Raw genomic sequence first — 27,858 nt, forward strand, 5'->3', positions numbered from 1 at the left:
GTAGGCCAGCCACTGGTCCTCTTCCAACCATTTGCTAGGCATGTTTTTGTTTTAAGATAAAAAGAAACATTTGAGGTTTTATTTCCAGTATTTTTCTTCCCAGATTCCTCTGGAAGACCATTTGCTTAAAGGGAGAGACTGAAAAAGAGAACTAAACACTTTGCAATCAATTCTTTTTTTAAAAAAATCTTTATTGGAGTATAATTGCTTTACAATGTTGTGTTGGTTGCTGCTGTATAACAAAGTGAATCAGCTATATGTATACATGTATCCCCATATCTCCTCCCTCTTGCGTCTCCCTCCCACCCTCCCTAACGCACCCCTTTAGGTGGACACAAAGCACTGAGCTGATGTCCCTGTGCTATGCGGCTGCTTCCCACTAACTATCTCATTTACACTTGGTAGTGTATATATGTCCGTGCCACTCTCTCACTTCATCTCAGTTTACCCTTCCCCCTCTCCATGTCCTCCAATCCATTTTCTATGTCTGCATCTTTACTCCTGTCCCGCCCCTAGGTTCTTCAGAACCTTTTTTTTTTAGATTCCATATATATGTGTTAGCATATGGTATTTGTTTTTCTCTTTCTGACTTACTTCACTCTGTATGACAGTCTCTAGATCCATCTACCTCACTACAAATAACTCAATTTCGTTTCTTTTTATGGTTGAGTCCATTGTATATATGTGCCACATCTTCTTTATCAATTCATCTGTCAGCGGACACAGGTAATTTCCATGTCCTGGCTATTGTAGTAGATAGAGCTGCAATGAACATTGTGGTACATGACTCTGTTTAAGTTATGGTTTTCTCAGGGTATATGCCCAGTAGTGGGATTGCTGGGTCGTATGGTAGTTCTATTTGTAGTTTTTTAAGGAACCTCCATACTGTTCTCCATAGTGGCTGTATCACTTTACGTTCCCACCAACAGTGCAAGAGGGTTCCCTTTTCTCCACACCCTCTCCAACATTTGTTGTTTGTAGATTTTCTGATGATGCCCATTCTGACTGGTGTGAGGTGTGATACCTCGTAGTTTTGATTTGCATTTCTCTAATAATTAGTGATGCTGAGCAGCTTTTTGTGTGCTTCTTGGCCATCTGTATGTCTTCTTCGGAGAAATGTCTATTTAGGTCTTTGCCCATTTTTGGATTGGGTTATTTGGTTTTTTTGATATAGAGCTGCATGAGCTCCTTGTATATTTTGGAGATTAATACTTTGTCAGTTGCTTCATTTGCAAATATTTTCTCCCATTCTGAGGGTTGTCTTTTGGTCTTGTTTATGGTTTCCTTTGCTGTGCAAAAGCTTGGAAGTTTCATTAGGTCCCATTTGTTTATTTTTGTTTTTATTTCCATTGCTCTAGGAGGTGGACCAAAAAAGATCTTGCTGTGATTTATGTCAAAGAGTGTTCTTCCTATGTTTTCCTCTAAGAGTTTTATAGTGTCCGGTCTTACATTTAGGTCTCTAATCCATTTTGAGTTTATTTTTGTGTATGGTGTTAGGGAGTGTTCTAATTTCATTCTTTTACATGTAGCTGTCCAGTTTTCCCCGCACCACTTATTGAAGAGACTGTCTTTTTTCCATTGTCTGTCCTTGCCTCCTTTGTTATAGATTAGTTGACCATAGGTGTGAGGGTTTATCTCTGAGCTGTCTATCTTGTTCCATTGTCTGGAGGGTTTTAATCATATATGGGTGTCGAATTTTGTCGAAAGCTTTTTCTGCATCTATTGAGGTGATCATATGGTTTTTCTCAGTCAGTTTGTTAATATTCTTTATCACATTGAATGATTTGCATATATTGATGAATCCTTGCATTCCTGGGATAAACCCCACTATATCATGGTGTATGATCCTTTTAATGTGCTGTTGGTTTCTGTTTGCTAGTATTTTGTTGAGGATTTTTGCATCCATGTTCATCAGTGATATTGGCCTGTATTTTTTTTGTGTATGTGACATCTTTGTTTGATTATGGTATCAGGGTGATGGTGGCCTCGTAAAATGAGTTTTGCGAGTGTTCCTTCCTCTGCTATATTTTGGAAGAGTTTGAGAAGGATAGGTGTTAGCTCTTCTGTAAATGTTTCATAGAGTTCGCCTCTGAAGCCATCTGGTCCTGGGCTTTTGTTTCCTGGAAGATTTTTAATCACCGTTTCAGTTTCAGTGCTTGTGATTGGTCTGTTTATATTTTCTATTTCTTCCTTGTGCAGTCTCCGAAGGTTGTGCTTTTCTAAGAATTTGTCCACTTCTTCCAGGTTGTCCATTTTATTGGCATAGTGTTGCTTGTAGTAATCTTTCATGATCCTGTGTATTTCTGCAGTGTCAGTTGTTACTTCTCCTTTTTCATTTCTAATTCTATTGATTTGAGTCTTCTTCCTTTTTTTCTTGATGAGTCTGGCTAATGGTTTATCAATTTTGTTTATCCTCTCAAAGAACCAGCTTTTAGGTTCATTGATCTTTGCTGTTGTTTCCTTCATTTCTTTTTCATTTATTTCTGATCTGATCTTTATGATTTCCTTCCTTCTGCTAACGTTGGGGGTTTTTTGTTCTTCTTTCTCTAATTGCTTTAGGTGTAAGGTTAGGTTGTTTATTTGAGATGTTTCTTGTTTTTTGAGGTAGGATTGTATTGCTATAAACTTCCCTCTTACAGTTGCTTTTTCTGCATCCCATAGATTTGGGTCATCGTGTTTTCATTGTCATTTGTTTCTAGGTATTTTTTGATTTCCTCTTTGATTTCTTCAGTGATCTCTTGGTTATTTAGTAGCGTATTGTTTAGCCTCCATGTGTTTGTATTTTTTGCAGATTTTTTCCTGTAATTGGTATCTAGTTTCATAGCATTGTGTGGGAAAAGATACTTGATACCATTTCAATTTTCTTAAATTTACCAAGGCTTGATTTGTGACCCAACATATGACCTATCCTGGAGAATGTTCCATGAGCACTTGAGAAGAAAGTGTATTCTGTTGTTTTTGGATGGAATGTCCTATAAATATCAATTAAGTCCATCTTATTTAATGTATCATTTAAAGCTTGTGTTTCCTTATTTGTTTTCATTTTGGATGATCTGTCCATTGGTGAAACTGGGGTATTAAAGTCCCCTACTATGATTGTGTTCCTGTTGATTTCCCCTTTTATGGCTGTTAGCATTTGCCTTATGTACTGAGGTGCTCCAACGTTGGGTGCATAAATATTTACAGTTGTTATATCTTCTTCTTGGATCGATCCCTTTATCATTATGGAGTGTCCTTCTTTGTCTCTTGTAATAGTCTTTATTTTTAAGTCTATTTTGTCTTATATGATAATTGCTGCTCCAGCTTTCTTTTGATTTCCATTTGCATGGAATATCTTTTTCCGTCCCCTCACTTTCAGTCTGTATGTGTCCCTAGGTCTGAAGTGGGTCTCTTGTAGACAGCATATATACAGGTCTTGTTTTTGTATCCATTCAGCCAGTCTTTGTCTTTTGGTTGGAGCATTTAATCCATTTACATTTAAGGTAATTATTGATATGTATGTTCCTATTCCCATGTTCTTAATTGTTTTGAGTTTGTTATTGTAGGTCTTTTCCTTCTCTTGTGTTTCCTGCCTGGAGAAGTTCTTTCAGCATTTGTTGTAAAGCTGGTTTGGTGGTGCTGAATTCTCTTAACTTTTGCTTGTCTGTAAAGGTTTTAATTTCTCTGTTGAATATGAATGAGATCCTTGCTGGCTAGAGTAATCTTGGTTGTAGGTTTTTCCCTTTCATCACTTTAAATATGTCCTGTGACTCCCTTCTGGCTTGCAGAGTTTCTGCTGAAAGATCAGCTGTTAACCTTATGGGGATTCCATTATATGTTATTTGTTGCTTTTCCCTTGCTGCTTTTAATATTTGTTCTGTGTATTTAATTTTTGATAGTTTGATTAACACGTGTCTTGGCATGTTTCTCCCTGGATTTATCCTGTATGGCACTCTCTGCTCTTGATTGACTATTTCCTTTCCCGTATTAGGGAGGTTTTCAACTATAATCTCTTCAAATATTTTCTCAGTCCCTTTTTTTTCTCTTCGTCTCCTGGGACTCGTATAATTTGAATGTTTGTGCGTTTAATGTTTTCCCAGAAGTCTCTGAGACTCTCCTCAATTCTTTTCATTCTTTTTCCTTTATTCTGCTCTGCTGTAGTTATTTCCACTATTTTATCTTCCTGGTCACTTATCCATTTCTCTGCCTCAGTTGTTCTGCTTTGATTCCTTCTAGAGAATTTTTAATTTCATTTACTGTGTTGTTCATCATTATTTGTTTGCTCTTTAGTTCTTCTAGGTCCTTGTGAAACGTTTCTTGTATTTTCTCCATTCTATTTCCAAGATTTGGGATCATCGTTACTATCATTACTCTGAATTCTTTTTCACGTATACTGCCTATATACTCTTCATTTGTTTGTCCTGGTGGGTTTTTACCTTGTTCCTTCATCTGCTGTGTGTTTCTCTCTCTTCTCATTTTGCTTAACTTACTGTGTTTGGAGTCTCCTTTTCGCAGGCTGCAGGTTCGTAGTTTCCTTTGTTTTTGGTGTCTGCCCCCAGTGGGTATGGTTGGTTTAGTGGTTTGTGTAGGCTTCCTAGTGGAGGGGACTAGTGCATGTGTTCTGGTGGATGAGGCTGGATGTTGTCTTTCTGGTGGGCACGACTGTGTCTGGTGGTGTGTTTTGGTGAGTCTGTGAACTTATTACGCTTTTAGGCAGCCTCTCTGCTAATGGGTATGGTTGTTTTCCTGTCTTGCTACTTGTTCTGCATAGAGTGTCCAGCACTGTAGCTTGCTGGTCATTGAGTGGAGCTGGGTCTTAGCGTTGAGACGGAGACCTCTGGGAGAGCTCTCACCATCTGATATTACGTGGGGCCGGGAGGTCTCTTGTGGACCAATGTCCTGAACTCGGCTCTCCCACCTCAGAGGGTCAGGCCTGACACCCAGCTGGAGCAACAAGACCCTGTCAGCCACATGGCCCGGTATGTGGGGATTTTCTTGCCTTTTGGGAAGTCTGCGGTCTTCTGCCAGCATTCAGTAGGTATTCTGTATGAGTTGTTCCACATGTAAATGTAATTTTGATGTATTTATGAGGAGGAAGGTGATCTCCACGTCTTACTCCTCCACCATCTTGAAGGTCTCTCTTGCAATCAGTTCTTGATAGTAGAAGGTTCTCTTTAGTACTAATCATGTATTCTATCAGTAGGAGAAATCTTGATGATGTTTACACATTTCATTCCATTATTTTCCCTTTAGCTAGTTCTTAGAAAATAATTAGAAGTAGACAATTACTATTTCAGTTTCTTGAGGTTTAGAAAAAAATATGTTCTAATTCCTCAGTAGAATATATATATAGATTTTAAGGTAGATGATTCTGTAGTTAGAAAACAGATTATTAATACTTGTTGGCCATTTGTAACCCTCTGCAATTAAGTAATAGCCCTAACATTTTTGTTTTGATTAATCTCTCTGTTTTATTAACCACAGAGGTCATAGTTTGATATAGATTTCTATTTGATTTTCATGTTTTTGATACTTTTGTAAATATTTTTATTTTAATATCTAATTAGTCATTGATTTTTCTCTTTTTTTTAGTTTATTGATTTCTGCTCTTTATTACTTTCTTCCTTATTTGCTCATCTTTTTCTAATTTCTTAAAGTGGGAGATTTTATTTGAGACCTCCTTTCTTTTGAAGGGTTTACACATTAAACTCTTTAAATTCTTCTCTAAATACTGCTTCATTTGCAGTGTTTTAGTTGGCTCAGGCTGCCATAACAAAATACTATAGACTAAGTAGCTTAAACAACAGTCATTCATTTCTCACAGTTCTGAAGACTTGGGAAGTGTATGGTCAAGGTGCCAACAGATTCATTTCCTGGTGAGGACCTTCTTTCTGGTTTGCAGATGACAGCCTCTCATTAGTGTGTCCTCACCTCACATGGCTGAAAGAGGGAGGGAGGCAGGCAGCAAATTATGGTTATTGAACTGATCTCTCTCTCTCTTCTGATAAGGACACTAATCCCATCATTGGGGCCCCACTCCTCATGGCCTCATCTAAACCTAATTACCTTCCAAAGGCCTACCTCCAAATAACATCACATTGGAGTAACTTAGGTCTTAACATATGAATTTTGAGGAGACACCAATATCAGTCCATAACAATTTGCATCCCAAAACGTTTGTTTTGTGTTTTCACTTTTAACGAATTAAAAATATTTCTAATTTCCCCTTCTGATTTCTTTTTGGGGCCATGGATTATTTAGAAGCATATGGTATAATTTCCAAATATTTTGTTTTTCTGTTATGTTAGTTGATTTCTGCTTTAATTCCATGTGGTCTAAGAATATGCTTTGTAGGATTTTAACACTTTGAAATTTATAGTGTTTTTTTTTTTCTGGTCCAGAAAATAGTGTGTCTCAATAAATGTTCCATGTACACTTGAAAAGGATGTGTATTCTGCTCTTTGGGGAAGGAGTGTCTTATAAATGTCAATTAGGTCAAGTTGGTTGATAGTATTGATCATGTCACCTATATCTTTACTGATTATGTGTCTACTTATTTTATCAGTTACTAAGAGAGAAGTGTTGAAATCCGCAACTGTAATTATAGATATGTCTGTTTTTCTTTTCAGTTCTTTTTTTTTTCTTCCTTTTTGCATTTAAGGCTCTTTTCTGGGAGTATGTACACATTTATAATTATGTTTTCTTGCTGAATCGACCCCTTCACCATTATATAATGTACTTCTCTTTCTGACAATATTTCTTGTTCTTTAGAACATCTACTTTGTCTAATAGTAATATAACTACTCCAGGTTTCTTTCGATTTGTATTTGCCTACTGTATCTTTTTTCATTCTTTTACTTTTAAATTAAACCATAGTGGATTTTTTATAGAGGAATAGAATTGAATGTTTTTTTTTAAATCCATGTAACAATCTTTGCTTTTTAACTGGAGCATTTAGGCCTGTACTATTCAATACATATGGCTATTTAAATTTAAACTAGTTAAAATTAAATTTAAAATTCAGTTCCTTAATCATAGCAGCCATATTTCTTGATCTCAACAGCTGCATGTGCCAAGTGGCTTCCACGTTAGACAGTTTGGGTCTAGAACACAGGCAGGTTTCCTTTGTCTTGCTTTCATAGCAACCAAACACTGCTTTGTGTCTGTAAGGGGTCTTGGGTGTGAGCAAGTGACCTGTCCTTTGCTTTTCTCTGTGACATCTGACCTTTGTCTGGAAGGGCAGGGGCCAGGAGGTAGGAGGGTTCCCTGCCCTCTGTCAGCAGTTGATTATTTTTGCCTTACGTCAAAGTAGTATCCGGCTGATGGCCCTGGGCCAAAGCCTATCATCTGTGCCGGCACCTACAGATTGTGGGAAGGGTCTTAAGAGCAAATGCACTTATGGATAGCCTTTCAGAACTCAACATACTGATAAATAGCAGGTCTTCAATATTTTTCCATTAAAAATCAGGTGAAAAGGAGCGTTTAAGAGAATATTTTGAGCTTATGGAGATAGCACAGTTTTACAGATAAGTAAATGTTTTCCGAGGTAAAGGTAAATGCTAAATACCTGGAAATTTTTTTTTAGATCTCAGTATTAGATCACTAATAAAGATTGGTTTATGTCCATTCCCAAAACATATTTTTCTGCTTAAAAGAGGAAACTACCTGCCTTGATTAAAATGTTTTCAGTGCATCCCTGTGCTTATATTTAATGATATCTTACTAAATAACTGAGTTACATCTTCTTTACTTCAAATGAAGACAATTTGTTTTGTCATGTTCCTTTAAGGCAGTCTTTTTCTCCTCTGTGATACTGTGATTTATAATAAGAAATATATATATATATATATATATATTTGGTCTTTGTCTCCAGTCCCTGAAACAGGCCTTCTAAAACCCTTGTAAATTCCTAAGTGATAAGAGTAGTGGTAACATCTTTTGTTCCAATGAGGTGACTCGGGTGGGCTCCTGGATGGCTCTTGGATGGGGTCTGGTCACCACAAAGACCAGGCCATGATTAGAAGCTTGGAATCTTCAGCCCTGCTCCCCACTTCTCTAGAGAGGGGCTAAAAATGGAGTTTATAATTGATCACACCTATGTGAGGAAGCCTCCATAAAAATCCCCATATCATGGAGCTGGGAAAGCTTCCAGGTTGGTGAACACATCTATGTACTGGGAGGGTAATGCACTCCAACTCCATGGGGACAGAAGCTGCTGTGCTTGGGACCCTCCCAGACCTCACCCTGTGTATCTGTATCCTTTATCATATCCTATAATAAATTGATAAATGTAAACAAGTATTTCCTAGGGTTCTGTGAGTTGCTCTACCAAATTAGTTGAGCCCAAGGAGGTCAGAGACCTACTACTTGTGATTGGCGTCTGAAGTGGGAGTGGGGTGGGAGCAGACTTGTAGGGCTGAGACTTTGACCTCCATATTGTCAGAATTGAGTTACATTGTAGGACACTGGGCTGCTGTCATGAAGAATTGCTTGGTGTGGAGAAAATCCCTCACACATTTGGTGACCAGAAGTATCAGAAATGAAGTGTTCTGTGTGAATAGTAAAGGAAAAATACAGATGAAAACTGAGTGGTTTTTTCCATATACATCCTCCATCAGCCTGTTGCTGTAATGTGGAAATAAGGGGTGTTAGGTCTTTTAGTTTATTAGGAAAAGCTGGAAATCCCTAATTTCTTGAATATGTGTAGGTTGTTATAAATTCCTGTTTGTTTCTTCCACATTCTCTCTTCTTCAAATTAAAATATAAATGAAGATACTTTTAAAAAATTTATTTTATTGAAGTATAGTTGATTTACAATGCTGTGTTAATTTCTGCTGTGCAGCAGAGTGATTCAGTTATATATCTATATACATTCTTTTTCATGTTCTTTTCCATCACGGTTTGTCACAGGATATTGAATATAGCTTCCTGTGCTCTACAGTAGGACCTTGCTGCTTATCCATCCTCCATATACTAGTTTGCCTCTGCTGACCCCATACTCCCAACCCCTCCCTCCCCCAACACCCCTCCCCCCCTTGGCAACCATAAGTCTGTTCTCTGTGTCTGTGGGTCTGTTTCTGTTTCGTAGGTAGGTTCATTTGTGTCATATTTTAGATTCCACATATAAGTGACAGTATATGGTTGAAAATAGTGTTTTTTTTTAATTTTTAATTTTTGGCTGTGTTGGGTCTTCGTTTCTGTGCAAGGGCTTTCTCTAGTTGTGGCAAGCAGGGACCACTCTTCATTGCGGTGCGCGGGCCTCACTGTCGTGGCCTCTCTTGTCGCGGAGCACAGGCTCCAGACGTGCAGGGTCAGTAGTTGTGGCTCACGGGCCTAGTTGCTCCGCGGCATGTGGGATCTTCCCAGACCAGGGCTTGAACCCGTGTCCCCTGCATTAGCAGGCAGATTCTCAACCACTGTGCCACCAGGGAAGCCCTGAAAATAGTTTTTTAAAAAATTCTTTTTCTCTGACAGTTACTAGTTACTACTTGGTCAGTGTTCATTTTTGTGGTTTTATTTGAAAGAGTGGCATCACCAGGATCATTAACAAATGTAATGAACAAGGAAATGTAAGTTTTTTAAACAGGTAAAAAAAAAAGTTATTTAAATACTTAGAATGTGAATTAGAGCATAATCATCTTGAAGGCAGTATTGTGTTTTTGTATCTGTTCCTACAAGCATGGCATAATGCCAGGCACCTTGAAGGCACCCAGTAAATATTCGCTTCAAATTGATTTCTCTGGTGAGTGAAATTGGAACTCCTGCTTTTTTGAAGAAGTTAATGCTATGCTGAGAATAAGTAAAATATTTATACTATCATATTTAGTTGTTGTGAAGGCATCTTCTCTAATAAAGTTTACATTTCAAAAAGCAGAGAAAGTTTTACTTTTGTAATTGAGCTGCCAAGTTAAAGTTGCATTACATTGGCCTCAGCTTTGATTTTGGGGTCCAAAACTGAAATTTAAATCAATTAACTCTGGGGCATAGTCCTTGGAGAAAAGGCAAAAGATCATTTGACTTCTGCAGTATACATTTACCAGCATTGTTAACTGTGCTTTATTTTTTGTTTTCTACCTAGCAACCCCAGAAGCGTGTGTGGTTCCTTTGCTTCCTCACTCTAGCTCTAAGTCCAACCTGATAAAACCCACAATTTTTCAGGTTGCTACCATTCCAGATTTATGATATACATTCTCTTCTTGGCCCTCCGTGCCTTTGGTAATCTCTTCCTTTTTCCTGCCATCTCTGTCATTTCATCTTATCGGGTATTTTCAAACTTTCCCAGCTCTTCTCTGGTCCATTTTATAACCCCCTGCTCCCTAGTCAGTCAACTCCCCTCCTTAACATGGAAAAGTAAGGACACTAGGTTGGACTTCTGTCAGACTTTTCACCCTTATATGTATACATGTGCCTCTGTGTTCAGACCTCCTTGGGCTCTCAGCCTCCTTCCTTGAAGTCTCCAAGGAAGAGGTCTTTCTCTTCTCGTTCCTCACTAATCCTTCCACCTGTGCACTTGATCACATTCTTCCTGCTTCCTCTGAGACTTAATTCTATCAGTTACTCCCTTTCCTGTGTTTTTATCCTTTTCATCCCTACTGGCTCCTAGAAAATATGCTCAAGCTTCTGCTTCTTATTTATGTGATTTAACAAAAGCCTTCTCCAACTCCTCCTTCTTTCATTGTCAGTTTTCTATCCAGAGTACCCAATATTTGCTGTGTCCACTTCACAGATTCACTGCAACTGCCCATATCAAAGTCACTGAATACAACTTAAATTGTTCTCAGACATACTCCTCCATCACTCAGCTGCAAGCCCCACCTGTTCTCACCTGGACCACTGCAGGTGTTTCTTAACTCTTCTCCCTGCCCTCAGTCTTCCCTTTTCCAGTTTATCTTTCCCACTGCTGCAGGGCAATCTTTCAAAATACAAATCTGATCATATTACCCCTCTCTCCTTAAAGCCCTTCAGAGGCTCAACATTGCCCATAGGTACAGATAAAAACTCTGTAACACATATGAAGCTGCTAATGATTTGACCTCCTGCTCTCCAGTCTTAACGTGCTACTGATCCCTTCGTAGCACCACCTGTAGTTCCAAAAGCAATGTGCCGTTTCACACTTCTGAGCCTTTTATATTCTGAGCCCCCTAGGGGAGTAAAAAAATTTTTTTTTGTATTCCTAGTGATCTCCTCCTTAACCTTCTACGAGAACGGTCAAGCATCCCCAGACTTTACCTGATTTCTCTTTCCTCCACTTCCAACTTGTCACCATTATGCTATCATAGTAGAGTTAACCTTTATTTTGTGGGTTTACTATATAGTTTGTGGATACTGCCGTTGTTTATTGCACAGTGCAGTGCGAATATTTGTCTTTATGTTTGTCTCCTTTTCTAGACAGATCTCCTGGAGAGAAAGGAGCCATTTTACTAATCTGTTGCTCACCTGCAACACCTAGCATAGTGCCTTGCACATGGCAAGGACGCCATAAATATTTGCAGAAAGAGTGATTAAACAGTTGGGCTAATTTCAGCAAATATTAATTGGGGCTTCTTCTATAGGCTTAGTGTTACACTTTTTTTTTTTTTTTTGCGATACGCAGGCCTCTCACTGTTGTGGCCTCTCCTGTTGCGGAGCACAGGCTCCGGACACGCAGGCTCAGCGGCCATGGCTCACGGGCCCAGACGCTCCACAGCATGTGGGATCTTGCCGGACCGGGGCACGAACCCGTGTCCCCTGCATGGGCAGGTGGACTCTCAACCAGTGCGCCACCAGGGAAGCCCCTACACTTTTAAAGTTAGATAATAAATTTCAGATTGTATGTCTTTGATGTCACTGTACTTAATGCTGGCTGCTGTGTCACACAGTTTTAAAGAGATCTAGAGAGCAGGGAGGAGGATGTTTGTAGCTAGTGACTTAATACAGTAGTCAATGTGAATACTTACTAGATCTTTCCCTCACATTGTCATGGTGCACAGTACAAGCTCATCCATCCATTTCTTTCCTAACCACATTGTACAAAGTTAGAGGAAAGATTTCATGAAATTTATTATTATTTTTCCTCTGGCTTCCAGTCTTCCTCTCCTCCATCTCCATGTAGATCTGATGATTTACTCCTCTGTTCATGACCCTTCAATTCTTTTGTTTCCATTTTTCTATATGTTAGTCACTTTCATAGCCTCCCGCTTTACCGAACTTAAGATCTTGATCTTAGTTAGACTTCTTTCGAAAGTTTCTTGTCACCAGTAGAACTGTTCTACATTCCTTTTGTACCTGCAGCTGATAACACACAATATTCTCTGTTTCAAGCATATGGTTCCAGAGGATAAACATAACAACACGCTGGTGATGTTTGTGTCAAGTGAGCCAGTCTTCTCCAAGCATCTGCTGCACAGGCGCAGAAACAGATAAGTGGTTTCAGCTATTGGCTGCCAGGGGAACAGAAGGGTTGCCACAACAAACCCGGCAAACAACCCCAAAAGTCCCCAAGAAGCATAAACTCACACTGCTGGAAAATCAAAATTAGTAAAGGACTGTGCCTTTTTGATTCTTGACCTTAGCTTTGTCCCCTGCGTCCCTATGTAGAGATTGGACTGCTTTCTGCAACAACTGGGCCATGTATAGGAGGGTACATCTGAGATTCGCTCAGCTTTTGAAGGAAAGTATTTGAAATTTCTCTGCTCACTCAAAAGTTGCTTTGTCGTGGCGTTGGATTGTTCTCCCCTTGGAAGCTTGGTCTTTTGACTGACACTGGTAAGGTTGGCTCCAAGGAAACCCAGCATCCTCTCTGCCCTGGCGCCACTGGGCCGCCACCCTCTGCCCGCACCACTCCCTCATCCTCCCCCTCCCTCCTGCACTGCCTCTCTTGAACTGGCTGCCAGAGTTCACAGACAGCTGGGCAGAGAGTGGCTAAATCTGCCCAGCTGCCCGGGAAGCTTGGCGGCCAGGCTGAGGGAAGGAAGCATCGGCTCTCTTTGAAGGTTGGCTGCCAGTGAATCTCAGGCAGCTGGACTTCAAAGGGGGGACCGCTGGGCTTTCCCTCCTGTCTAGGCAGGTCATTCCACGGCCCTGTGCTTCCGGTGTTGGCATAGTGGCTTTCAAGTTCCTCCTCAATTAAAGAGCTGAATTGAAAGCTGCACTTGTGTTCACATTTGTGTTTTTTACGTGTTATAGACAGTCTAAGATCCTAACTCCTGTTACCCGAAGCTTAAGAGTAAAGATGGAGGAGAAAAGGTAACATCATACAAAGGGCAGCTAAGGAGAGCCACAGCAGTTAGTAGGATTTCCTCATTGCTAGTTGTATCTTGTGTTATTTACCAAGTTTTAAATTACTTCAGGGACTCTTGGTGTGATCTTCTTGAGTAAAGGCTAATCAGCGTGTGCTTATGGACTGAGTTGAGCTAGTGACCTGGAACCGGGTTTGGTCATGGACAGTGGTTTTATCTGTTTCCAGAAACTGGTGTAGTGCTCACCCGCTAGCCCATACTTCACTCTCTTGCTGCACTTTCCCACCTTTCGCCTTCAACTTGCCCTGGTGGTTGGGGAGAGGACTGGTTTAGTAAGGAAAGAGCGAGGGTGCTGCACAGAGTCCAGGTCCACCTTAGTTGCAAATGAGGGTCAGAGTGGAGGGAGCCTGAAGTCAGAAGAGCCGTGAGTATGTATGAGTATAATGGTGATTAAAAGTGCAGACCCTGGAGCCAGGCTGCTTGGGTTCAAATCCTGGCCCTGCCAGTTACTGACCACATGATCTACCTTTCTGCCCCACCATGCCCTCCCTGGAAAATGGGGATATAATAGTGCTTATCTCATAAGGCTGTTGGAGGATTCAAGGGGTTAATACATACCATGCACTTAAGGACAGTATCTAGCCCAGAGTAAATGCCCGATAAATGTTAGCTAGTATTATCATGTGCCACATCCCATTGATCAGGACTAGAGGAGGTGAAAAACTGACTGGTGATTTTCACTGCCCCTGTATGGATAAAAGGCTCCCTTAGATGGAATTTGTAATAGAATTTTTCTTTTCCAGAAATCCGTAATACTGTAAAAAAAATGTATTATGTAGTTTGAAGGAGAAAAAAGTTACTTTATGTTATCCTTCTCTCTCCTTGCACTGCCCTTCCTAGGAGTATAAGGAGATGCAATTCATTTAGAGCCATTACTATAATAATCTACACACATCCAGAAGAAGCCTGGTTTAAAACATGGCTGTAAATGTGAATATAAATAAATAAATAAATAAATAAATAAATAAATAAATAAATAAATAAATAAATAATAAATAAATAAAAAGAGGTGTTTTAGTAAAGAGTACAGTTTCTGGAGTTAGACTCAGGGTTTGAGTTTTTGCTCTGACACTTTATTAGTCATATCTCTTTGGGTAAGTTCCCTCGCTAAGCCTCAGTTTTCTTGGTCGTACAATGAGATTATAATGACATACACGACACGAGGCTTGTTTTAAGAATGAAATTAGAAAGTGTTCTGGTTTACTGCGCTAAGTATCAGCATGTTCAATAAATGTACCTGTTGTTACTATTACTATTGCCACCACCGTTAGCATGACAAGTTAAAAGTGTTACTGAATCACAAGGAAGCCTTCAGTTTATGCAAATGATTTTACAAATAGAGTGCCTTTCCCTAAGATTTTTGTCCTCTCTAGATCAGAGGTCAGCAAACTATGGGCCAAATCCAGCCTGTCACCTCTTTTTGTAAATAAAGTTTTGTTGGAACACAGCCTAATCCATTTGTTTATTGTCTATGGCTGCTTTCATACTATAACAGCAGAAGTGAAGAGTTGCAACAGAGACTTTATAGTCCTCAAAGCCTAAAATATTTACTGTCTGGACTTTTCCAGAAAAAGTTTACTGATCCTTGCTCTAAATATATATTTCTCCAATTAAGGTCCAGAGAATGTTAATTCTATTAGTGTTCGTAAGTACTTTCTGAAAAGAAGAAGGAAAAAAAAACTAGTTCCACAGTCAAATAAGCTTTGGAAATGTTAGAGAAGTTGATTTATTCTAGGACTACTACTTAAAAGACTCTGGCTTTTAATATACTAGTGTGCATTGTGAATCTTCAAGACAAGGCCATGGTATACAAATCAACTCTAGTTTCCCAGGCTTGCTTGGCTATAGAATGACCCGCACCCCTCCACCCCACCCCTGGATCTGATGATGTTACACAAAGCATCCTCTGGGAAACCCTGCTTTGGGGCTGTCTCTTTAGAAGCACTTTCTTCTTAAATCATTCCTCTTGGTGATTTCAGTGATATCCTCATTTAGAGACCTACAAAATATCATATGAGATTCTGTATTGCCTCATTTCTTTTCCCCGGTAAAATTATACTTTGCCTAAAATCACAATAGTAAAATATACCAGATATTTAAATGCTCTAATAAGATAATATCCCCGTCTTTAAATGATTCTGTATGATGTCTCAAAGGTTAGAAATGGAGTCTCGAAGTCCAAAGTTTCATTTCATGCCTTCTTAAAATTCTGAAAGCTTGGGTTTTCTGTAGGGTTTAACGTTTTTTTGCATCCAGGTTTCTGAAGCATAAATCTCGAGTGCCTAACTGGGATACCAGCTGATCTCAGCTCAGGTTTATAAGAAGGGAGATTAATGTGAAGGTAACTTGTGCCTTAGCCATAAGGGGTTTGTTTTATAGACTAAAGTAAACACCTTGAATTTCAAGTTGCAAGCACACGGGGAGCCAGAAGATTCCAGAGCAGTGGCATCATATTCTGCCTGTGACTCACACATCTCAGTGGCTGAGCTTTCTCCTGCAGCTGCAGCTTCCAGCTGGTAATCAGACAGAGCCCTAGGTAGTCACACACTGCAGTCACCTGGTTTGAGATGACCAAACAAGCAACATTGTCCAGTTATGAATGAAGGCTGGGCTATATCTTTGCCAAATACAGTTGAAAAATAAATGCTAAGTCATAGCAATTTTCTGAAATCATAGTGGTTGCAACAGTGAACCTGGACCAAGAGTGGAGAATCCTGCTGAAGAGTTCATCTCTGGTCATAAATGCTCATTCTCGCCTCCCCCCTCCCTCCCTCCCTCCCTCCCTCCCTCCCTCCCTGTCCCCGAGCCCCCCACCCCACCCCACCCCGCCTTTCCCGTGAGCTTCCCCATTATGGCAGAGGCCAGTTCTTAGTCATTTTGATGCCCTGTAAACCTGGCTTATACTTGATGCAGTAAATGTTTTATGAAAGAATAAGAGGTCTTAAGTGTTTCTTCTCCTTTCCCAACTTGTGAATCATTTCAAGAAAATTCCACATCATCTCTTCGTTTATGTATCTCTGTGTTGTGTGTGTAATGAGTCCTCAGTGAATGTGGTTGACATTGTAAATGTGGATCCTAAAAATTTTATTATCACACTTTTATTTTATGGGGGATGATGAATGGACCTTTCAGAAACCTTTGTCAGATGTCATTGTCTTTTGTCTTTAAATTATTTATTTTAAAAAAATGAAGGGAGGGAGGGAGAGAGAGAAGAAAGGAATGAGGGAAGGAAAAAACATCTTGGCTGGAACATAATTATCTTTTTTAAAAAAGTTGGAAACTGTCAACTTGCTATGAAATATCTTGTTTCCTTGAAACATGCTCAAAAGTTCAGAGTTTCATTTGCTATATTTATTATGTTCATCTTTTAAGCACCATGATTATGTGATACATAACATATTATACTGTACTCTAAGACTCATTGGGGTTCTTAGAGTTCAGATGATGTGCCTGGGAAAGAAATAATCTGAAGCTGACCTACTTGAAAGAAAGGATCGGAAATGTGGGGAAAGAGCTCTCGTTCAGTAACATAAAGAAAAGCAGTTTAAACACACAACCCTCCCTTCTGTGTCCTCCAAGAATGAGCTGTTTCCAAGCATTCACTTCTCTAATATTGTCTTCTGGAATCATTGTCTTAGTGTCAAAGAATATATAGAAGAAATGGCTGCAACTAGTTAAAAACAGACTACAGCTACCTAGAGACAGTGGTTATCTGAAGCACACCGAGAGAGGATTAAGAAACATTGCTAGAGAGAACTTTTGGTCTCACAGGTGGATGCAAAAAGGCAAGAGAGGAGCGTAATGATTATATAAAGTACAAGACCTGATAAAGTTGGATTAATTTTAATTATAGGGTTGCAGGACAGGTTTATGGTGGGTATTATTTGGTAGAATGCTAAGGTAGGGGAGCAAGAATTAACCTTCTTAAAACGTTATTAATGCTTCTGTGGTATCGTCTGACTTATAATAATGACAAACTTATATAATGTTTACTATCTGGCAAGCACTGTTCACATCCTTCATGTGTTGCATTAGTTAACTTTTGCTGCATAACAAACTACCTTAGAACTTAGTAGCTTAAAACAACAAACATTAATTATTTCTCAAGATTCTCTGGGTCAGTGGGGCAGTATTTCTGGTCTGAACTGGCTTGGCTGATTTCTTCTGGGTTCTCTATTGCATCTGCAGTTAACTAACAGCTCAGTCAAGGCTGGATGGTCTAGAATGGCCTCACCCACATGTCCGGCTGTTGGCCAGATGTCAGCTGGTGCTACAGGGATGACTGGACACATGTTTCTGGTCATCCGGAGAGCATCTTGTGCTTTTTCACAAGGTGGCTAGGTTCCAAAAGCAGCAAGAGAGCAAGTCCCAATGTATATGCCTTTCCAGGTCTCTGCTTGCGTCTTGTTTGCTCATGTCCTCTGTTAGGGTTCTCTGAGAAGCAGATGCTAAGATGTGTAAAAGATTTATTGCTAAAACTCCTATAAGGGAAAAGTGTGTGGGGAGCCAGAGGAGGCTAGAGAGTATCAGGTGGTGATGCAGGTCTGACTCCTATGAAGGAAAGAGGGAAGGAACGAAGGAGGGTTGGCTAGGAAGAATCTCAGACTTCAGCACAGTTCTAAGAAAGCTTTGGCCAGGCCAGTGGGAACTCCTTGAGCCTAAGTCAACCCAAGGCTTTATTAATCTTCTCTAGCTATGCTGGTATCTCAGTTAGCATAGCAGCTACAATCGGGACTACTACTTGATTGAGTCTGTAGTCAACAAGCCCTTTGTGGAAGGACTAGGAGAAGAATCATTGCCCCACTGAGTAGCACCGTCCTTCCTCTTAGGAATCAGGCTACCTCTATAGTCAATCAGTTCCTGATCTGAAAATAGAGTCAGATATGGGAACAGAGCCAGGGATCATGACTTTTTATCGGGGTGACCACCCTCAGCTTCCTGCTCCTCCATGTATCTCTCTTTTTGGTTGTAGATACTAAGCAGTACCTTTGCTGTCTGCCCATCTCTTCTGCCCCTAGGAATGCCATGTTCTGTTAACCATCTCCACATTTTTCTGCACATCAAGCCCCCTTGGCTGCCTCTCTGATCTTGTCAGTCATTATATTGCAGCCTCTTGGCTTCTAGCAATTAAGCACTGCAACCTAGCTTTTATTACTTTGGGCCTCATCATCCCCACGGATGTTAATGGCCCAGCTCGGTGAGATTAGCCCTGCAGAGGGCTGGTCTGCAGGGCTGCAGCAGAGACCTTGGTGAATGGTGCTTCTTGGTGATGCTGGTTCCCTCTCACCTGTGTATTCCCGGTGGCCTCGGTGAACGGTACTTCCTCTGGGCTCTGCCATGAAAAATAAGATTCTGTATTTTCTGACTTGACACAATATATCCATCCCAGCATGCCCACTTCCCCCAGCCTTCTTATTCTCTTCTCTGTTGTCTGCCAGGACAATTGGGGTGTTTTTATTTTACTCAACATTGGCCATCACGTTTCCAGGCCTCTGTAGCATCCTGGATGCAGCAGGTTTGCCCCATCCCCTGGGGACCTTGTACAAAAATGTGCCCCAAATCAATGAATCCTGCTGATGAAAGCCCCCTTGATTAAGGATCCTCAGAATCCAAACTCCAGGTACTTCATGGCTCCTGCCAGCAGCTGCGAGCTAATTCTTGCATCTCTTTTGGCGCGTAATCTCTTTCCAGCCACTTCTCCAGCTGAGTAATACTGGGATTCGGCACCAGTTATTGACGTAGAAGCCAGAAGAGGAGGTAGGGGCAGGTCCTAAGAGAAGTTACTGCTGCCTTGTCGGGGAGGGGCAGTTGTAGCATCTTCCAACCCAAAGGAATTGCTAGCTCTTACTAGGCAAGGGTGGGCCACCTCCGTAGGCTGTGAGGGTTCAGGGGCGTCTGCAGATGTAGCATCTTACAGACATCCATCCAGATATCCTGTCCTTACGTTTCAGAGTCTCAGGTTTTCCCAGCTAGAGCCCTGCCTTAGAATAACAGACGTGCCTTGGCTGAGCATTTAGATATCTCTGGAGCTCTATAAATCAAACCAGATCGCTTTTGTTTGTTGCTCAGCTGTGCCTGGTCTTCCACTGCAGGAGGTGAGGGCTTCTCTGAAAGCTACTGAAGGGGCCCTCTGGCTCTTCCACTGAGTCTTTAACTGTTATTGGTGCTCAGTTTCTCATTGTCCCTCTGCAGGGATAATGACTTAGCACTAACCAGCAACACTATTGTCTTTGTAGGTATCTTCCTCCCATATATTTTTAAATGCCTAAAGTGATTTCCCTCAAGGACAGTCCCCTGTACTAGGAAGTTTTCCCAGCTCACCTCCAGTGAAATCTGTAGCAGTTGGAACGCAACCAAGTGCTCGAGTGTATCTGTGCTCCACAGTCCACTGAGGACAGTGTCTTCTTTACCCATGAAGGAGGCAGTGCTAGATTTTTATCTTAACACCTGTGCTGTTGGATTACACCAGGTACCACTTATGATAGTCTGGTTCCTCTGAGAAACAGACACCAAGATAGGGTTAAACATGTAAGAGAACTCTTGGGGAAAGGCCTGTCAAGGGAATGGGGGTGAGGGAGCCTGAGAAGGCTGGAGAAGAGAGCATGACGTAGGCCATACCCCTAAGAAAGAGACAGGAAAGAAAGGACTGTTACATGTCCATCAGCTGATAAATGGATAATAAAATGTGGTACATCCATACAGTGGAGCATTACTTGACAATAAAAAGAAATGAAGTATTGAAACATACTACAACATACATGAGCCTCAGAAACATTACGCCAAGTGAAAGAAGCCAATGACAAAAGATAGCATATTGTATGATTTCATTTACTTGAAATGTTCACATAGGCAAATATACAGAGACAGAAACTAGGTTAGCAGTTGCTTAGGGCTGACAGATTAGGGGAAAAGAGGGAGTGATTGCTAATGTGTATGGGGTTTCTTTTTGGGGTGATCCTAATGTTCTAAAGCTGACTGAGGTAATGATTGCTCAGTTCTCTGAAAAACATTGAACTGCATACGTTAAGTGGACAGATTCCGTGGTGTGTGAATTATATCTCAATAAAACTGTTATATTAAAAGAAAAGAAAAAGAGGATTGTACAGAAAGAGTCTTAGACTGTAGCGCAATGCCCAGAATGTTTCAGTCAGGCCAATTAGGAGTCCTTTCTCCCTTGTGCTCAATCCTTGGTGAGGAGGAGCCTGTGGAAAGCCTGGCTTGTCACAGAGGTAGTGAGGGTGCTAGTCATTATGCTTTTCACAGTGGGAAGTCTGAGAGACACATTTTCTTGGCTACATGTCCTGTAATCCCAAACAAGTCACCTGTCCATACCCAGACTCAAGGTGTAAAGAAATACATGCCACATATTTTTGAAAAGCAAAGCAAAGTTGTATTGCAAAGGCGTGTGACACACTTGCATTACCTCATTAAATTCTCCTAGCAGTTTATGGAGTGGGTACTATTATTAATCACATTTAATAGATGGCATAGGGAGATTAGCCCAAGATGATAAGTGGTGAAGCCTGGATTTGAACTCACCAGTCCGATTCCACCCTCTGTGCTTTTTATCATTATACCATATTTTCATACAATATATTAATTTGATTATCACAGAATCTTTTACAGAGGTTTTATTGTCTAATTTCCTTTTATTAAAATGAAGCCTTCATGGGCATAGGAAATCGCAAAGTACCTTTCTATGACAGTTCCTATAGTTTTGTGTACATTATTCTCATAATCCTTACTATAGATCTCCGAAATCAGAGGAACAGGAGGAAATTATATTCAGTCTGGACCTATATCTATTCTGTTTTTTAATCTTGGCATTTAAAAAAATCCTGGAATATTTGTAATCCTGGTATGGTAAGTAAACCTAACATGTGATTGAAAATATAGAATTGATTGGAATTGCTTGATTATAACGAAGCTTGAAAATAGATTCTCAATGAAGAAGAAAATTTATATCTATTTAGGGGGACCTAAGAGTAGATTTGAGAGGACAGTTAAATGTTAGTACACCTAGTTTGTTAGATAGCCTAGCATTTGCTTCATCTTGCTCTCGGAGTTTGTGTTTCGGTAGCATAGTTGCATTTCAGCAACGTTCTGAGAGGAGGTGCCCACTATAGACTGAATAAATAAATGTGTGGCATTGACACAAGGCAGGGAGATAGTAGGTCAAATGCAGCTCCGTTTCTTTGGGAGTTGGGGAAGAAGAGTAAGAGTGGGAAGATGTGTAGGGCATGTTATTTGAAAGATGAGTAAACTGTGAAACAGAAAGATTAAGCATCTTGGCCAGGGTCAAACTAAATGTAGAAAGCTGAAATTTTAGATCAAGTTGGCTTGGCTCTAAGACCAGTAATTCGTTCCACTAAATTTTCCCCTATTTTCAGCCCAGAAATTTATTTAAATTCTCTCTTTTTTAAAATAGTTCATTCCACTGTTTTATTGATTACAAAACATGTTTCGATCCTTTTGAGGGCTGTCTTTCCTCTTGCATTCATAGATACACACTAGAGCGATGGAAAGGTATCGGGATCTAGCTAGCTGCTGGATGTAGACTCACTGACCTCTGTTACCACCACAGAATATTTGGATTATTTAGAATTACAGAAAGTGATATATTTAAGACTTTGGGCTAGGCATCATATTTTTCTTTGAGAATTTGGCATACTTCCTTAGAGAGGAAAAACTAGAATTAGCATAGCCACAGAAGGCAGGACCAGGACTCACAAGTAGATGTTAGAAGGAGGGAGGCTTGCACCCAGTTTAAGAAAGGTGTTGCCAACTAGAGCCACCCAGACAAACGCGCTGTTGTTGCTTGTGATGTAATGAGTTCTGTACTGCTGGAGGCTCTATGACCATCTGCTGAGAAGGGGCAGTTTTACCAGTTGGAAGTTGGTACTGTATGATCTCAGAGAGGGCCTTTAAAACTCTAGGTTCTTGTGCTTGCATTTCCCATCACTCTGAATATTTGAGACTTGATGTTCTCCAAATCTAACATAAGGCACTCCTAAGAATAGGAAGCCTATATAAAGGAGTTAATAATCTCAACTTCCCTAAAGAATAATGTTCTTTGCCTAGGATGATTATAAAAGGAATTAAAGGAGAAGTTGCAGTTTTAGATTTCCCACATTATGCCAGAAGTGTTTTTCAGTCAGGTTGAGTTTGTTTTCAAAATGTGAGGGTATTTTTCATCACAGACTGTCCAAATATTGATGTTTTATGCAAATTTAAGATCTCCTCTGGCTATCCATCTTATTTCGTTGGAATAAACTTTTGTTACTGGTTAAAGTGAAGTTAATAATTGAAGAGCACACTTGACATAAAATCTCAGTCGAAATGGAACTACCTGCTTGCTCTTGGGCTCATGCGGAAGTGTACGTGATATGATTGCTTTGGATTCTACACCTTTTAAGGTTCTTTATCCCACCTGACTGGTATATGATATGTACATATCTATATATATATGTGTATATATATATGTGTGTGTGTGTGTATTTATATTTTAGAATATTGGTATTCATCATCTATTTTGCTCTATTAATAATAAAAAGTACATTTGGGGCTTCCCTGGTGGCGCAGTGGTTGAGGATCTGCCTGCTAATGCGGGGGACACGGGTTCGAGCCCTGGTCTGGGAGGATCCCACATGCCGCGGAGCAACTGGGCCCGTGAGCCACAACTACTGAGCCTGCACGTCTGGAGCCTGTGCTCCACTACAGGAGAGGCCCGCACACCGCGATGAAGAGTGGCCCCCACTTGCCACAACTAGAGAAAGCCCTCGTACAGAAACGAAGACGCAACACAGCAAAATAGATAAATTAATATTAAAAAAAAGTAACCACTTAAAAAAAAAAGTACATTTGATCAGTTAGTCGAATTATAAAATATTATATATTTACCAGTTTCTGTCTTTTCCTAAAGAATCATAGAGCTGTAAGTGACTTTAGAAATCATCTAGTTCAATCCATTTATTTTACAGAAGATAAAATTGTGATCTGGAAAGGCTAAGTAACTTGTCCCCAGTCATACTGCTAGCTTTTGACTGAACTAAGTCCAGATTTCATATCTCCTAGTCCTGGACCAGTGCTCTTTTTGCTATACCACATTACCTTACTGGTAATTCATGAAGTGATGGGTCTTCCTTCTGTTAAGATGTATATATGTATTTATTAGCATTAAAAATAAATAAAACATTTAAAACAAATAAAAAATTAATTTCACTGAGAGGCCAAATGTAAGTATAGGACTTTCTGGTAAACAGTTACCACTGTAATATCTTTCAAAAGCTTTATTTAGAGTTTAGGAGTTGATAAGTTGTTGAAATATAACTAAGTGGCATATTTTCCTTATTGAGATTAGTAGCAGAGTTCTGCCTTTCTGAGGAACAAAAAAAAATATGTTCCATCTATTCTCCATGTGTCCAAGAATGATCTTTTAAAGATAAGCAAACCTAGTCACACTACTACTGCTCTGTGTAAAATCCCTTAGCAACTCCTTTTACCTTCAGGATAAAATTTAAGCCCTTAACATGGCCTACAAGGCGTGATCTGGGCCCTGCTTGTGTCACCTCTCACCTGTCCTTTCCCTCTTAGACGTGATTAACTTCTTTTAGGTCTTTGAATCAACCAGCTCCTTTCCCTTCAGGCCTTCCAATATGTGCGTGTTGGTTTTCTATCGCTTAGTAACAGATTACTACCGCAAATTTAGTGGCTTAAAAAACCACCAGTTTATCATTTCACAATTTCTGTAGGTAAGAAGCCTGACATGCTATGGTTGGATTCTCTTCTTAGGGTTTTAGGGTTTCACCAGGCTACAGTCAAAGTACACTTGACCCTTGAACACGTGGGGAGGTGTGGGGTTAGGGACACCAACACACACTCCTCCCGCCACCCTGCGAGCAGTTGGAAATCCACATATAACTTTACAGTCTGCCCTCCATATCCACGGTTCCACATTTGTGGATTCAACCAACCACAGATCATGTAGTACTGTACTATGTATTTATTGAAAAAAAATCTGTGTATAAGTGGACCTATGCAGTTAAAACCCACGTTCAGATCCCTGTTTCTTTGATACATCTTTTAAGTCTGTAGTGGCATGTCAAACGCTTCTCATTCTTAAAATCTCTCTTACTCTTCTGGCACATCTTTATGGCTTCCTTCTCTGTCCTCAGCCAGGAGAAAGCTCTGCTTTTCTTTTTTTGGGCTGCGTTGGGTCTTCGTTGCTGAGCCATGGCTTTCTCTAGTTGCAGCGAGCAGGGGCTACTCTTCGTTGCAGTGCGCCGGCTTCTCCTTGAGGTGGTTTCTCTTGTTGCAGAGCGCAGGCTGTAGGCACCTGGGCTCGGTAGTTGCGGCACAGGGGCCCTAGAGCATGCGGGCTTTAGTAGTTGCTGAGCGTGGGCTCAGTAGCTGTGGCGTGTGGCCTCAGTAGCTGTGGCTCGCGGGCTCTAGAGCACAGGCTCAGTAGTTGTGGCGCATGGGCTTAGCTGCTCCATGGCATGTGGGATCTTCTTGGACCAAGGCTCGAACCCATGTCACCTGCATTGGCAGGCGGATTCTTAACCACTGCCCCACCAGGGAAGTCCCGAAAACTCTGCTTCTAAGGACTCATGTGACTCTTCAGTCCCACCTGGGTAATCCAGGACATAATCTCCCTCTCGGCCAACTAATAACCTTCATTATGCCTGCAAAGTCCCTTTTGCTAAGTAGAGTAACATATTCATGGGCATAACACCAGGGATTGCAGAGGTCATGGGGTTCAAAATTCTGCTACCAGAATGCAGTGAGTACCCTCTGACTGGAATAGCCTTTCTAGACCCTGCATCCTGCTCCTTCGTCTGCTAACTTTTACTTTATCCACTGCGTCTCTGCTTTCTTTTTGCCCCTCTTGTTTTTCCTCTCTTCACATGCTCTGATCAAGAACCTCTCTTTAGTGCTCTCAAATTACTCTATACTTCCCCACTGTACCACTTGTCACTTTGTATGCTTATCTGTGTCCTTTCGGGGGACCGTCTATCACCTCTGAGGAGAGAAGCCATGTTTATCTCGGCACATTTGTGTTTCCCTGCTAAACCATGTATCTGCCATACAGTTGATTCCCAATATAAAAAAAAAAAAGATGAATCAATGAATTATTTATATCCATGAAAGGAGGAAGCATGATTACTGTCTTTAATATAAATTTCTAAGATTGTCACATGGAGGAAGAGAGAAGACAAGTTTATTATTTATTTATTTATTTATTACCATTTAACTTTCTGAAAGTTTATTTAAATTTAAATTGTGACAATGGGACTTTCTGAAAAATTATTTAAATTTAAATTGTGACAATGGGACACAAGAATCATTAGAACTAACCTAGGAATATGGTGAAAAGAAATCTGAGTGTAACAGTTCCGCAGAAGGCCAAGGAAGCTCTGGTCCTTATTAAAACAGAAGGTCTGAGTTAAGTGATGTATTTGAGAAGACAGTTTTAACTCAATATATAGTTTTTATTTTGAAGGATTGCTTTTGTGAGGTAGTGTGTCCTCATTACTGGAAACTTTTTGGTGAAAGCTCAATGATGGAGTGTTGGGGATATTATTGGGAGGCTAATGTACGTGAGCTCTGTTTTGTGACTCATTCTTTGTTATGGTTGCTGCACACTGATGGAGATGGGTCATTTGTATTCCTATACCTGTGGCTGCCAGGAGAGACCTACATGCTGTCATCACTAGTAATGTCCCTGGCCATTCACTGTGTAATTATCCAGCCTGGTGGATCTGGGATAATTGATTCCCTAGTACTTTGGCCTGTTCTGGTTACTGAATCATAACTGGGTGGCAAGGTTAGTGTAGTAGAGTTACTTTTATAAGTCATTAACTGTTCAGAAGTGACATTGCAAGTAAAAAAACTAATAACCTATCTGTAGAGAGGGGGTATAGGGTGGTGTTTAAGGGTAGGCTTTTTGGTTCAAACTCCTAGCTCGACCACTTACTGGCTCTGTGATTTTGGACAGGGTACTTAAGTCTCTGTGCTTAGTTTCCTAATCTGTAAAATGAAGATAATCTTCTAGAGTGAACGTGAGCACCATAGGCAAGTTAGTAAAAGAATATAGTGCCTAGGGTATGGTAAGCATTGTGTAACGGCTAGCTGTCGTCATCATCTTCCACAACAACGTTATCCTACAGGCACACTAAAGATAGTTCAAGACTTACAACCATGTGCACAGTGTCTGGCATATACTAGGAATACAGTGATATTTTTGAGTTAATAATATGTTCATTTGTAATTTTTATTTATATTTATTCTTTCAGATAACTAACTGTAGGAAATGGTCCCCAAAACTTTATAAGTTTAATGAGAAGAACTAAATGCAGTGCTAATCTTGTGTTGCTCAGAGCTTGCTAAGGCAGTCTGAAAAATATCTCCTACTAGAAGTTAACCTTGTCTCTTCTTTTGGCTTATTAAAGCAAATGGATGTTTTTTAAAGATCTTTGAAAGTTTTTCCAAAATAAAAAAACTATCATCAGGTGAAATTAATATTTTTCATGTAGCTATATATCATTTTTTGGATGATAAAGTAAAATATTCTTGCCACAAAAATGTTCTCATCTGAATTCAGATGAGATGTTAACACTTTGCTTGTCTTTGCAAACAGGTTCACCCTAAATTCCACTATAAACAAGCTCATGACCCGGGCACAGATACTTCTTGCGTGACTTTTTCCTATGATGGTAATGTCCTTGCCTCTCGTGGAGGTAGGTTAGAAGCTTTCTTTTTGATATGTTTCTGTATATAAAATGATCGTATGTAACTCTAAAAACTGTCACACTAATATCCTAGCGCTTAGTAAAGCTAGCTGTGATCTTGTTAATGTACCTTTGCCAGTCTAGTTTTTTTCATTAAAATGCATTTCCAACTTGGCAACATTGTTTTATTAAAATTATCAAGTAAAATTTAGAAAATATGTACTTTTTTGCCTAAGTTTTCATTTTAGCTCCAAATTCCATCAGCATTTGGAGCCTGCAAGGATGACCATTGCCTCTACCTTATGGACTTTTGTAGATGATATTCTGTATTCTTTCTATATCATTTCATAGTTCTGGGTCTGGTATTTCAAATCTTCTATTTGCTGACCATTGATTTTTTTTCAGTTCAAACACTAATTCAGTTCAGTTAAAAAAATTTTGTATACCTGGATGTTATTTTTTTTAATAGCTATGTAATTCTGTGTCGTCGTATTGTAAGTTTACCTATCTACACTCATATGATTGAATAGAGATTGTTTCTAACTTTTTGCTAAATCTTTCTCACGTGAATAAGTAGTATGCTGATAGAAGGAAATAATAAAATAGTGAGGGCAGCTTATGAACAAAGCATTAGGGGGAGGTATGGGGCGTGACTGAGGATCTTCCAGTAGGCCCATTTGTGGGGAGAGAAAAGAATCAACGTAAGTAGGTTGGAGCCGTGTTACAGATAGCCTTAAATATCACATAAAGGATTTAGTCTTTTTTCCACAGGCCAAATTAATCTAGCAACACTGAGTTTAGTCATTCATTCACTCACTTTACTGTATATTGAGCAACTGATCTGAGCTAAGCATTATGCTAGGTGCTTGGCA

The 27,858-nt window shown here is 40.0% G+C and overlaps 1 protein-coding gene across 2 annotated transcripts in view; it reads left to right on the forward strand.

The window, feature by feature from the left end:
* WDR70 (WD repeat domain 70) overlaps window positions 1–27,858 on the forward strand; it is a 316,067-nt gene that overhangs the window by 235,603 nt on the left and 52,606 nt on the right. For both annotated transcript variants that reach the window (XM_081231053.1, XM_081231052.1), the window contains exon 11: window positions 26,896–26,995. In XM_081231053.1, the coding sequence (XP_081087179.1) occupies window positions 26,896–26,995 (100 nt within the window). The remainder of the gene's footprint in view (window positions 1–26,895; window positions 26,996–27,858) is intronic.

This window comes from Mesoplodon bidens, assembly GCF_964165515.1.
Source record: "Mesoplodon bidens genome assembly, chromosome: 4".
Taxonomy (NCBI): Eukaryota; Metazoa; Chordata; class Mammalia; order Artiodactyla; family Ziphiidae; genus Mesoplodon; species Mesoplodon bidens.